This window comes from Garra rufa, chromosome 18 (assembly GCF_049309525.1).
Source record: "Garra rufa chromosome 18, GarRuf1.0, whole genome shotgun sequence".
Classification (NCBI taxonomy): Eukaryota; Metazoa; Chordata; class Actinopteri; order Cypriniformes; family Cyprinidae; genus Garra; species Garra rufa.
The window spans coordinates 8,004,104-8,016,579 of NC_133378.1; the positions used below are offsets into that span (position 1 = coordinate 8,004,104).

At 36.5% G+C, this 12,476-nt stretch overlaps 1 protein-coding gene across 1 annotated transcript in view; it reads left to right on the plus strand.

Annotated features, from left to right (window-relative positions):
• prpf6 (PRP6 pre-mRNA processing factor 6 homolog (S. cerevisiae)) overlaps positions 1–11,566 on the plus strand; it is a 36,321-nt gene extending 24,755 nt beyond the window's left edge. Inside the window, exons 15-21 of the mRNA XM_073823192.1 lie at positions 4,014–4,133; positions 6,233–6,409; positions 6,523–6,656; positions 8,991–9,082; positions 9,170–9,284; positions 9,441–9,567; positions 11,050–11,566. Coding sequence (XP_073679293.1) covers positions 4,014–4,133; positions 6,233–6,409; positions 6,523–6,656; positions 8,991–9,082; positions 9,170–9,284; positions 9,441–9,567; positions 11,050–11,202 — 918 coding nt within the window. The 3' untranslated portion in view covers positions 11,203–11,566. The remainder of the gene's footprint in view (positions 1–4,013; positions 4,134–6,232; positions 6,410–6,522; positions 6,657–8,990; positions 9,083–9,169; positions 9,285–9,440; positions 9,568–11,049) is intronic.
• Positions 11,567–12,476: the final 910 nt, after the last annotated feature.

The following is a 12,476-nucleotide window of genomic DNA, read 5'->3' on the forward strand; positions in this document are numbered from 1 at the left end:
ATACGTTATGTATTGTTTTTTTTTTTTTTTTTTTTTTGTGTGATTCGATATTGCTATTAAAATGTTCAACAACATGAGTAGAAAAAATACTTTCTGAAATAAAATAAAGTGCTGTGTTAATTTGCAAACCGTTTTAGTCATGTTAATTCATGTTTTCCCGGCCAAACATATTTTACTTTGTTTACCGCAAAGTTTATCTTGGTCGTCCCATTAAAAATAACATTCAAATTAGATCATTTTAGAGCTTTAAAGTGCGGGAAATAGTTGTGTTAAATGCTGGAAAGTCATTTAAAAGGTGCTTGAATTTCTCTCTCAAAGGTTGTACAAACCCTGAAATGATTGAATAATGTATTATTATTTCTACCACAACACCATGGTTATAGTTAGCACTAATACTTCTGGTTTTCTGACGTAAGTCAGTGCTGTTTATAACAGAGAATTCTGGGCAGAATTTGAATTATTCTCATTGAATCTTACAGCAACTGTTTCATTGTGTTGCGAGTTCAAACACTTCTTACTGGATCTCACCGCACTGTGCAGTAACAGTGTCGCAAAATCAACTTCGCTGCCGAGGAAAGCTCTTTTGAGCTCGGACAAGTTTGTTTGCTTTGCAGTCCGAGTTGATAAACTTTCTAGTTTCGCTTTCATTTCTTATGTCAATGGATGTTTCTCATATGCAACAGAAGTGGCAGCGCTTATCAGTTGAACAACGCAGACCGCTCACAAAAAATAGTCCCACCGGTAGAAAAAATGGTTGCAAAAAATCTGGAGCCCTGAGAGAGCAGATGGCTCTGCATACTTTCAAATCGCTCTCGCAGTACTTTGATGTCATACGCCGATCTAATAATAATAATAATAATAAAAGCGGTTACTTCTCCCTACCACCTCTTAGGTCTAAAAATCGATTCTGATGTAAACCAATCGATTTATAAATAGTTTCAAAAAGAATTGCGATAGGTGATGTCGTGGCAAAAATCCAACGACTCTCATCGCACAAGAGAGACAAATTCACTCTTAGGGTCTTTTTTAAAGGTTTATTTCTTGCAAGAAAGGTCCGACAGTCATACAGAAACACCGGTTGCTGCAGAGTGTGACAAAGAAGGGAGGGTTTCCTCCACTTTTATATCTCTTCCCTAGTCTTCAAGGTTACATCTCCTAACAGCCAGTCATTTTCCACACATAGTAAGGAAACAGAGAAACACATTTTACTATATCATACTCCCAAGACTCAAACCTTTATGTTTTGGGGCCCTGATACCTTTACCTCATGTCATCTTCAGGGCAGGTTTAGATAAAGCAGAAACTTACACGTTTCATAAGCACATATGATAAGTAAAATGAATTTTTCTTCCACAGTGAATACATTTTTTCTCCCAACCCTAGAAGCTACGAGAATACTTTTTGTATGCTAAGAAAAAAAAAAAGTTATTCAACAATTCGATTTCTTTGTGTCACCCTAGCACCATTTTGGATAGTGTCCACTGAACGCAAACAGCGTATAGGTTGGATATGTTGTTTTCGTTCAAATCAAAGCGTAAATAAAAGTGGAAAACGTATCCGCATGGCACAGCTGAGACAAAACAGCTTACGCTGTTTGTGTTCAGTGCATACACTCCAAAATGGCGCTAGGGTGGCTAGGAAATGAATTGTTGAATAAAGTCGTTATTTTTGCTTTTTTGCGTACAAAAAGTATTCTCATAGCTTCGTAATATTACGTATCTTGATGTCACATTAATTATTTTACCCATCTCCTTGCTATGTTTCTGGTTGTTTATCGTTTTAATTATATTGCTGTCTATTGGAGGGCTTTCAGAATGCATCAGAAATAACTTAATTTGTGTTCCAAAGATGAACGAAGCTTTTATGGATTTGGAACGACATGGGGGTAAGTGATCAATGACAAAATTTTCATTTTGGGGTGGAGTAACCCTTAAAGCCCATGACTACATTATTAGCGGCAAGCATCATTATTGATAACATCATAGAATTGTAATTGTGAAGCAACAGCATGAGCTATACTTCCTTGTACTGGATATTTACAAAGAAGAAGACATAAAATAGCTGTAAGCATAGTGGTAAATAGTGGTAGGCTTCATACTTAATTCTCTTATTTATTTAATTTTATTAGGGGTTCAAGTGAATAGTGCTGAAAGCCTATTGTAATTGTTAAAATGTTCAAAAATCAGCATTCTCCCCTAAAACTGATCAGGCAGATCAAACCGTAAGACGTAGAGACTTGAAACTTGGAAACATGGTCTACAACGTCAAAAAGGCTCGCCCCTATTGGCCTGCTGGGTGTGCTACAGTGATCAAAAGTATGAAATTGCTCATAACTCCTAAACCGTAAGTCACAGTCTAGTGCCTTAAGTGTTTTATATTGTTGCCTTATATTGCTGGAATCCTTGGCTCATGACAGATAAAACGGTCAAACAAATCGGATTCCATTATTTTGGGTTTTTCAGATTTTTTGAAAATCCTACTTTTGGGAACTAGTCCTAGTTTTTTTTACCTGTTTAGAAATAAACCAGTGCAGAATGATTCTGTAGAGATTGAATATCAATAATTATCAAAAAAAAAAAAAAAATCCGACTCCCTGTCGTGACTATACGTCAAAATGTTTGTAAGAGGCAGAGACACTTTTACTAAAATGCCTGTAACTCTTGAATGGAAAGATATATTTTTGCCAAACATGGAAAACGTATGCAAGAACTCAATCACAATATAGGTCACAATATAAAAGAGAGAAGATTTGGCCCCTTGACCATTAAATTAAATTAAATTAAAGTTTCTTGATTATGTTAAAAACCTACTTTTGAGTCCTAGTCCTAGAGAACTAGTTTTTTTTTTTTCTCAACAAAACCACTGCAGTACAATTCTCACGATCCTCTACATCAGAGGTTCTCAAACTCTTTAAACCAAGTACCACCTCAGAAATGTTTGGCCACCATAATACCACAAAATGCACTAAAAATACCATAAATAAAGGAAAATTGTGTATTATTACAGTTAAAAAGAACAGTTTTCAAATGTAATTAATTCCTGTGATGTAAAGCTGAATTTTCAGCATCATTACTCCAGTCTTCAGTGAGATCAGAAATCAGTCTAATATGCAGATTTGTTGCTCAAGAAACATTTCTGATTATTGATCACTTTAGAAAACGGTTGTCCTGCTTTATGTTTTTGTAGAAACTATACATATATTCAGGATATATGTGACCCTGGACCACAAAACCAGTCATAAGGTTAAATTTGACAAAACTGAGATCTATACATCATATGAAAGCTCAATAAATAAGCTTTTTATTGATGTATGGTTTGTTAGGATAGGACAATATTTGGCTGAGATACATCTATTTGAAATCAGAAATCTGAGGATGCAAAAAAATAAAAAAAATCACCTTTAAAGTTGTCCAAATTAGGTTCTTAACAATGCATATTACAAATCAAAAATTACATTTTGATGTTTACAATTGGAATTTTACAAAAAATCTTCATGGAACATGAACTTTACTTAATTTCTTAATGATTTTTGGCATAAAAGAAAAATCAAAAATTTTGACCCATGCAATGTATTTTTGGCTATTGCTACAAATATACCCCAGCGACTTAAGACTGGTTTTGTGGTCCAGGGTCACATATTTATATTTATTTGATAGAATTCATTTGAAATGGAAATCTTTTGTAACAATATTAGGTTCTTTGCTGTGACTTTTGAAAAAAGTAATGCATCATTACTGAATGAACTTAAAATATGTTTATGTAGATAGGATACACTTTAGATTCAGTGTTGGCTTAGTCATAACATGACATAACTGAAAAAGCACCAAACCTGTAAGAATTGTACGTTAAACTTCAAAGTAAAGAAGCAGAACAATTAAAAAAAAGACCAGTCTAAACTGCATATCTGTGCTCATTTCCTGAAACTAAGCAGCTTTTGCTCTTTCTAAGTGTTCACTGGGACGATGGCCAGTAAAAACTTATCCCGCCTATTTCTGTCTTTGTCTTTGTGTTAGGCTAACCCCAACAGTGAGGAGATCTGGCTGGCTGCCGTCAAGCTGGAATCGGAGAATAACGAGTACGAGAGAGCACGCAGGCTGCTGGCCAAGGCCCGTAGCAGCGCCCCCACTGCCAGGGTGAGTGGCCCAGTGTTCAGACTTACCCCCTTGAGTGTCAAATACATGCAGCCGCTGCTGTGTCACGATGGGGACACCCGTCTGCCGGGAACACATCGTTTCGGTTTTGCATGTTATGATTTCTCTTTTGTTTTGATAGCGAGAGATAAGTGATGAGATCAGTTGATGAAGGGTGTGTCACCCTGTCAAAGTGCTTGTGCAACAGGGTGTTGAATGTGGCACTAGCGGGAAGACAATTTACCAAGGCATAGCTAATGAAAGCCCATTTTGCATGTATGCATATCAGATTTGTGCATGAAAATTAGGCTATGCACCTGTCAGCAGAGATGAGGTTAAACTAGCAATCACTGAATGTGTGTCTTATTTACATTCTGTTAAACAAATAAGAAAAAAGAAAATTGGCTTAAGCACCGGCTGTTCTGTAGTGCGTTATAATAATAAATCATCCAGGAAAAGGTTTAATATTAAAAAAACATTGTGTAACAGTATTTTGAAAAAGCATTTCCTTCTTGATCCGCTGACTCAGCTTACCCTCACAATATCAGACACACTTTTCCACTTAATTACGGTTTAAAATAAAATGCTAAATTTAGTAATTCATGGCTAATATTTAAAGGTAATTATAGTATAATTGAGATGCTATTACAATTTTTAAAATGGTTTGAATAGTGTTTACTTAAATATAATTAACGTATTGAAGTTCATGATTTGTTCTATTTTTGAATTTTATAATAGTCTTTTTTTTTATTTAGGGTGAGACACTGCAGGTGAATAGGGTAAAAAAGTTAACTAATAGGTAACACCTTACTCACCCAGTTGATTTACGTTGATAATTAAACATTTTTGTATTACAGGTTTTCTAAAATGTTAATTTAAATATGCCAATGAGGCATTATTTTATGAAATATGCGCTAATTTGCATTTAGTTCTAGTACAAAAATCTAAACACTGGATGAAGTCAGTTTAAAAATTCTTGTTTCATTTTTTTGACATATTAAAGAGTTTTTACAGAGGGAATTTTGGGTATATAATTTAGTCACGCCATCATAAATATATAGTGTTTCCTGAACAGACAGGAAACACTATATATTTATTATTTATTTTTACCATTTTTGGGGGGAATAAACTGTAATAAATCAAGCAATTTATATATGAACAAATCCCTCTGTAAAAACCTTCAAGATATGCACAGGAAAAAAATGTAAAGTTTGGTGTGTGTTACTGAAGTGGAGATGTGTGGCTCAGTGTAGAAGGAAAAAACTCATTTTGAGAAAACAGCCTTTAAAAATATGCATTGTAATTGAAATCTATTGACACAAATAGATAAAGTGCTATATAAAAAAAAGTGTTTTTTCAATGTTTTCTTTCTACTAGAAAAAACACTATGAAAAAACAAAAAGCCCAAAATCTCAAAATTGATAGGTGCATGAAAAAACTGCGCTTTTGCCTGGAGTGTCTCTCCTTAATTTTTTTCATCTTAATTTTAGAGTTTTTAACTCTTAATACAAGTTAAACTAAATGAGAAAAGTTCCCCTTAAAACTTGCAAAACTAAAATCATTTTACGTTGCTGCAAAACTGTTTATGGATTCAAGGTTGTGAATATTGCACAGAATTGTTTTCACAAGATTTTGGCACAGAATTGTGGTCGGGGATTAGGTCAAATGAGGTCTGTAAGCAAATACGCTTGCTCTTTACTCTATAAAGAAGCGTGAGATTTTTTGGGAGTAAATGGTGCAGATTGAAGGTGCTGAATGGCCTCCTGCCTGGGCTTGTTTAACTTTTGGCTCCAGGAAAGAGTGTCAGCAACTAGACAAATATCACAGGATCAAATGTACCTCAAGCACTTGGCAGGATTCCTCATAAGTGATAATGTTATCAAAAAAAATATACACACTTATGTTTTTCCTGCATCTATGGAAACTAGCCATGCGAGCTTCATACGGGAAAAGGATTGTGCAAATCTTCCTGCATGTTTCTTTACACATAATGACATCTTTATGCATTTTACACACAGTTAATAATCACGTTCAGTAGGCGTTAAAGACAATTAAAAGCATTATACGATTTGTCATAACTCTTTTCTGTGTGCGGTTTGCAGGTGTTTATGAAGTCGGTAAGGCTGGAGTGGGTGCTGGGGAATATCGATGCGGCACAGGAGCTGTGTACGGAGGCCCTGAAGCACTATGAGGATTTCCCCAAACTTTGGATGATGAGAGGACAGATCGAGGAGCAGTCAGAGAACATCGATAAAGCACGAGATGCCTACAACCAGGGAGTACGTTTATGGGCTCCAGAGAAGATGTTGTCTTATAATTTAACATTTTAGTCTGGAAAAATGCTGTATCTGTGTGATTCATCTAATGAATTATGTCTGCTGTGTTCGTTCAGCTGAAGAAGTGTCCTCATTCCATGCCATTGTGGCTCCTTCTGTCTCGGCTGGAAGAGAGAGTCGGGCAGCTCACGCGCGCTCGAGCCATCTTGGAGAAAGCTCGCCTCAAGAATCCACAAAGCCCTGAGATTTGGTAAGAAACTATGTCAGATGCACTGTTGTTATTGTTAAAGGAGTAGTTCACTTTCAGAACAAAAAACTACAGATAATGTACTCACCCCCTTGTCATCCAAGATGTTCATGTCTTTCTTTCTTCAGTCGTAAAGAAATGGTGTTTTTTGAGTAAAACATTTCAGGATTTTTCTCCATATAATGGACTTCTATGGTGCCCCGAGTTTGAACTTCCAAAATGCAGCTTCAAAGGGCTCTAAACGATCCCAGCCGAGGAAAGAAGGGTCTTATCTAGCAAAACTGTGGTTTATTTTCTAAAAAAAAATACAATTTATATACTTTTTAACCTCAAATGCTCATATTGTTTAGCTCGGCAAGACGAGCGTTTGTGATTAAAAAGCATATAAGTTCGATCGTTTCGCTAGATAAGACCCTTCCTCCTCGGCTGGGATCATTTAGAGCCCTTTGAAGCTGCATTTAAACTGCATTTTGGAAGTTCAACCTCGGGGGCACCATAGAAGTCCATTATACGGAGAGAAATCCTGAAATGTTTTCCTCAAAAAACACCATTTCTTTACGACTGAAGAAAGAAAGACATGAACATCTTGGATGACAAGGGGGTGAGTACATTATCTGTAAATTTTGTTCTGAAAGTGAACTACTCCTTTAACTAGGGCTTCCCTCGACTAAAAGTTTTCTGGTCGACTAGTTGTCGTTCATTTTAAGCATTAGTCGACTATTATTCGCACGTTTATTAACCCTTAAAGACCTAGAACATTTTTGGGTCACCTGAGGCACTTGTACATTTCTTTTTTTTTTTTTTTTCAGATCTGTTCTAGCAGTCAGCACCAATTGTCATATATCATTATAAACATAAGAACTTTGTCTAGCTAATTTTAAAATTAAAAATTTTCTTTTGTTTTTTCTAAAAATAAGTGAATTTCCAGAATTTTAGGAAAAACGCTAGAAACAATTGGGTGTTTTTTTTTTTGTGTGTGTGTTTTTTTTTACTGTGTACTCAAACAAAAACTCCTGAAGTTTGGATATTTTAATCTAGAAATTTGTATTTAGGTGTTTTACACTTCCAAATAAAATGTTGTCTATATATAACATTCCCCAAGCAAGTTATAGCCAATATTATAGGCGCTTTTCAGTGAAAAACAGGCCTATTTAGTTGACAATATAGACCTGTCCAAAAAATGTTTCAGGAGTAAACTCATAGCAGAAACAGTGTAACATAATAGCAAAACTCTGTAAAAAAGTTACTTTTTCAGATAAATGTATTCCTGATCTGAGTATGAACAATAAACACATGAACAGTGTGGGAAGTAGTGAAAAAAAACAATTGCACAAATTGGCACGTGCAACAAAAATATAAAGTCTAAAAATATTCACAAACTACACACAAAGTGAAAGAGAAATATAGTGCAACAGAAAAATAGTGCAAATAATCTTTACAAACCATAAAAGAATTAGTTACATAATATACAACCAAATAGATGGATCTGCTGGCCGTAGTCTGCGTCTGAATCTATTTTACCGGGACATCGCCTAATGACGCGAAAACCTAAATTCCAGTGCTTTATCTGATATGTACTGCTGTTTCATTCTTGTTTTTGGTTTGTGTTATGTCAAAGGGCTCTTTTGTAAGTATTTCTGTGCTTTTTCAAAGAATGCTGTCATGCAAATGTGTTATTTTGCGTTTGTTTTCATGCACGCAAAACGCACTTTCACTTTGCGTTTGTTCAGATTTCCAAAGAAACATGCTAATCTGTGGCTCAGAAATCACTTTTAGCATAGCTTAGCATAGATCATTGAATCCTATTAGACCAATAGCATCGAGTTCAAAAATAACCTATTTAAAAATTGACTCTTCTGCAGTTACATCTTTACATTTTCCGCCGGTCTTAGTACACGATATAACTGCAGAAGTGTCAAGTATTAAATAGGAAAAATACCGAAACTCGGTGGTTACTTTTGAACGCGATGCTATTGGTCTAATAGGATTCAATGATCTAAGCTAAGCTATGCTAAAAGTGATATCGCCAGAGCAGGAGAACGGCTGAATGGATTTCAAAATGGTAAAACTCAACTTATTAACTCAGGGGGAGTTGGAGAATGAGCCTATTTCCAAAAAACAGTGGAGTGTTCCTTTAATGAGCACGTGTAAATTCACCTCTGGGTGCTTTGTGATTGACAGCTCAGCACGAATTTGGATCCTTAATGAGACATAATGACAGAACTTTATTGCGTTGAAGGCTACATACCATTTATTTACTTAGTAGTTATAAAGTCATGATAAGATCTTGAAAATTTCACCAAAATTATATGTAATTTATACTAACTTCACTGGCAGGCTGGAGTCTGTTCGACTTGAATACAGAGCAGGATTAAAGAACATCGCCAACACACTCATGGCCAAAGCTCTTCAAGAGTGTCCTAACTCTGGTAAGCCACTGCTTTCATCAACCCCGAACAGATGCGCCAGGAACCTCTGCACATTTTCACACTTCACCACTTACTTTTTCCCGTTAGGCATCCTGTGGGCTGAAGCCGTGTTCTTGGAGGCCAGACCTCAGCGCAAGACCAAGAGTGTTGACGCTCTGAAGAAGTGTGAACATGATCCTCATGTACTGCTGGCAGTGGCCAAGTAAGACTCCTGACCGGACTATTGCCAAAATTCTCACTACTCTAAATTCCAGTTTACCCACCCACATTCCTCTGTCATTTTTTCTTCCTCATTCAGCAAGAACAATCTGAACTTTGTAGTTACATTTATACCATATCTGTGTTTGTGCTCCTGCAGATTGTTTTGGAGTGAGAGAAAGATAACAAAGGCCAGAGAGTGGTTCCTGCGGACGGTAAAGATTGAACCAGACTTGGGAGATGCCTGGGCATTCTTCTACAAGTTTGAGCTTCAGCATGGGACAGAAGTAAGTAGTTTTATTCTGAGATCTTGCTGTTGTGATGCACTTGAGGGCATTTTTAGGGGTTCAAGTGTATAGCACTGAAAACCCTGTTGTAATTTTTAGAATGGCCAAGGATCAGCAATTTCCACGTAAAACTGATTGTGCAGACCAAACCATAAGTCGTAGAGACTTGAAACTTGGAGGGATGGTAGTACCCAACTACCGTCTACAATAGTTGGCCTGACGGTGGCGCTACAGCGATCAGAAGTATGAAATCGTAAATTTTTCTGGCATTTTGGATTTTTTGAAAAACCCACTTTTGCAGACTAGTCCTAGGTTTGTCGCCTGATCGGAACCAAACCCGTGCAGAAAGATTCACTGGAAAGTGAGTATCAATAGTTATCAAAAATAAGTTGCATTTTCGACTCACCATCACAAAAGGACGCCAAAACGTTTGAAGGGGACAGGGCCACTTTTAGTAAAATGCCTATAACTCCTGAATGGAATGAGATATCTTTGCCAAACTCAGAACATGTGTGTAAAAGCTGAATCTAAGGTCACAGGGAAAAAAACAAACACAAAGCTTGGCCACTTTGTGGCACTATAAGAGGGAAAAAAATAATGGCCAATAAGGTTTGAGCACCTATAAGATGAGGTTAAAGGAGGCTGGTTGGAACCAAAATTGGTGAGCCTGTTTGACTCAATGCCTCAAAGGTCTGTGAGAAATTTTGGGGGGGGAAACATCCACTGAAGGGTTATATTGCATTTTGAAATGGTGTAAATGATTGTACATTGCGCAATTTTTTTGCACATACACGATTTTCATAACATACAATAGACAACAACATCATACAACTTTGCCTCTGGAACCACTGCTATCAATCAAATTGTTAAAGGATTGACAAGATGTAAAAAAAAAAAAAGAACTACTTTTGCAAACTAGTCCTAAGTTTTTTGCTCAATCTGGAAAAAAAACCAATGCATTACAATTCTCTGGACTCTCTAGGTAAATAATCATCAAAAAATGTTGAAATTCACCCTTTTGTGAAGCTATAAAAAGATTGTTTAGAAAAGGGGCCTGCCCAAATAGACCCAAAATCCTATAAAGCCTAAAGGTAAACTCAAAACTTCACAAAACCTGTTGAATGCATGTGACAGGTGATTCTAAACAAGCATGCAAAGTTTTAAGGAGATCAAACCACAGCTGCCACTATAACAGTCATAAACGATAAAAAACATATTTATATGGTAAATTACCAGTATTTGCCAAAAATGCTTTTTTTTTTTCAATCATTGATTAAGGTGGTTACAGGCTTGTATAACATATATCTCTTTTTCTATATTTGCTTAAATGCCTTAAAGCGCTTGAACCCTGATAATCGCTGCTTGAAGCTCTAATGGCTTTCTTTCGTGGAACCCCAAAGGAGATATTTTGAAAAGATGTACTGCTTGCTGTTTTTGATCCTTGGCGAATCTCATCTTAATCTGGTGTTGTTCTGTCCTCAGGAGCAACAGCACGAGGTGAAGAAACGCTGTGAGAACGCGGAGCCACGGCACGGTGAGCTGTGGTGCGCTGAATCCAAACACATTCTCAACTGGCAGAAGAACATTGGAGAGATCCTGGTCCTTGTGGCTTCAAAGCTCAAAAACACCTTCTGAACTGTGGGACTAATAGCAGATTCGCAATGAGCATGTTTGGTTTAGCAATTATGTTGTTTTTAGAGAATCTGTGAACAAGATTTTTTCTTTTTTTCTTTTAATGTCTGTTTTTCATATTTAGTGAGTTTGCCTCTCTGAAACAGTGGTGATTCAGGGCTGTTTTCATTACATGTGCTGTTATGTTCAGGGTGTTGTAAAGTCGTCACACCCAGTGATATGAGTCCATTTTGAATATTAATATCTGACACCCTCTTACTCTGCTTCTCATTATGCTAATGTGTAAATGTGCTGCTTATCAGAAAATAAAAGTCCAGTCTGTTTCAGATGTCAGTGCTCATGTGATACAGTGCTGGTGATTTTGGTATTTCTCAGTCATTCTAGTTTTATGTTGGCTTGATAAATTCAGCATGCTATTATTGTGCTAATTTATTTTTTTGTTTTATTTTTAAATCATCAATCTCTAACCCCTTTCTAACAGTATATTCTCTTAAAGGATTACTCCACTTTTTTTTGGAAATGGGTTAATTCTCCAACTCCCCCCGAGTTAATAAAAGTTAGTTTTTATCGTTTTGAAATCCATTCAGCCGTTCTCCTGTTCTGGCGATATCACTTTTAGCATAGCTTAGCATAGATCATTGAATCATATTAGACCAATAGCATCGCGTTCAAAAATGACCAACGAGTTTCCATATTTGTTGTATTTAAAACTTTTAAAAAGTCAAGTTTTAAATAGGACAAATTTAGAAACTCGTTGGTCATTTTTGAATGCGATGCTATTGGTCTAATTGAACTACTCTTTTAACTGCACTGCAGCTTTGATATAAAATTTGACATAATATGCCACAACCTGAAGAGACGACCTTGCTGGACGGTATTCACTGCTCCTCAGATGACCCGGCCTAAAATTTAAGCTTACATAAAACGTTACACAAAATGATTTTCCTGCCTTTAAGCACGAAATTCCAAAGAAAATCAAATCATGTGAGAAACACAAGCGGGATCTAGTGATTTAATCAGCTGGACAACAACCACAAGGCCACACTGAACTGCTCTATGCGTTGAAACCTGACACAGATGTCTGGACACAATAAATAGACGGAAGGATTTGTCTGTCCACATATAAATGAGTGTAAATAAGGAGCCATTTCCTGATCACAGCCGTGTCCAAGCCTCAATGCAGTCCGCGCACTTAGTTTCCTCAGCAGTGGACCCTTCAGTGCAGCAGCTTTATAAAGTGATCTCCCGCCGAAACCGAAACAAAGCGCAAAGTTGAT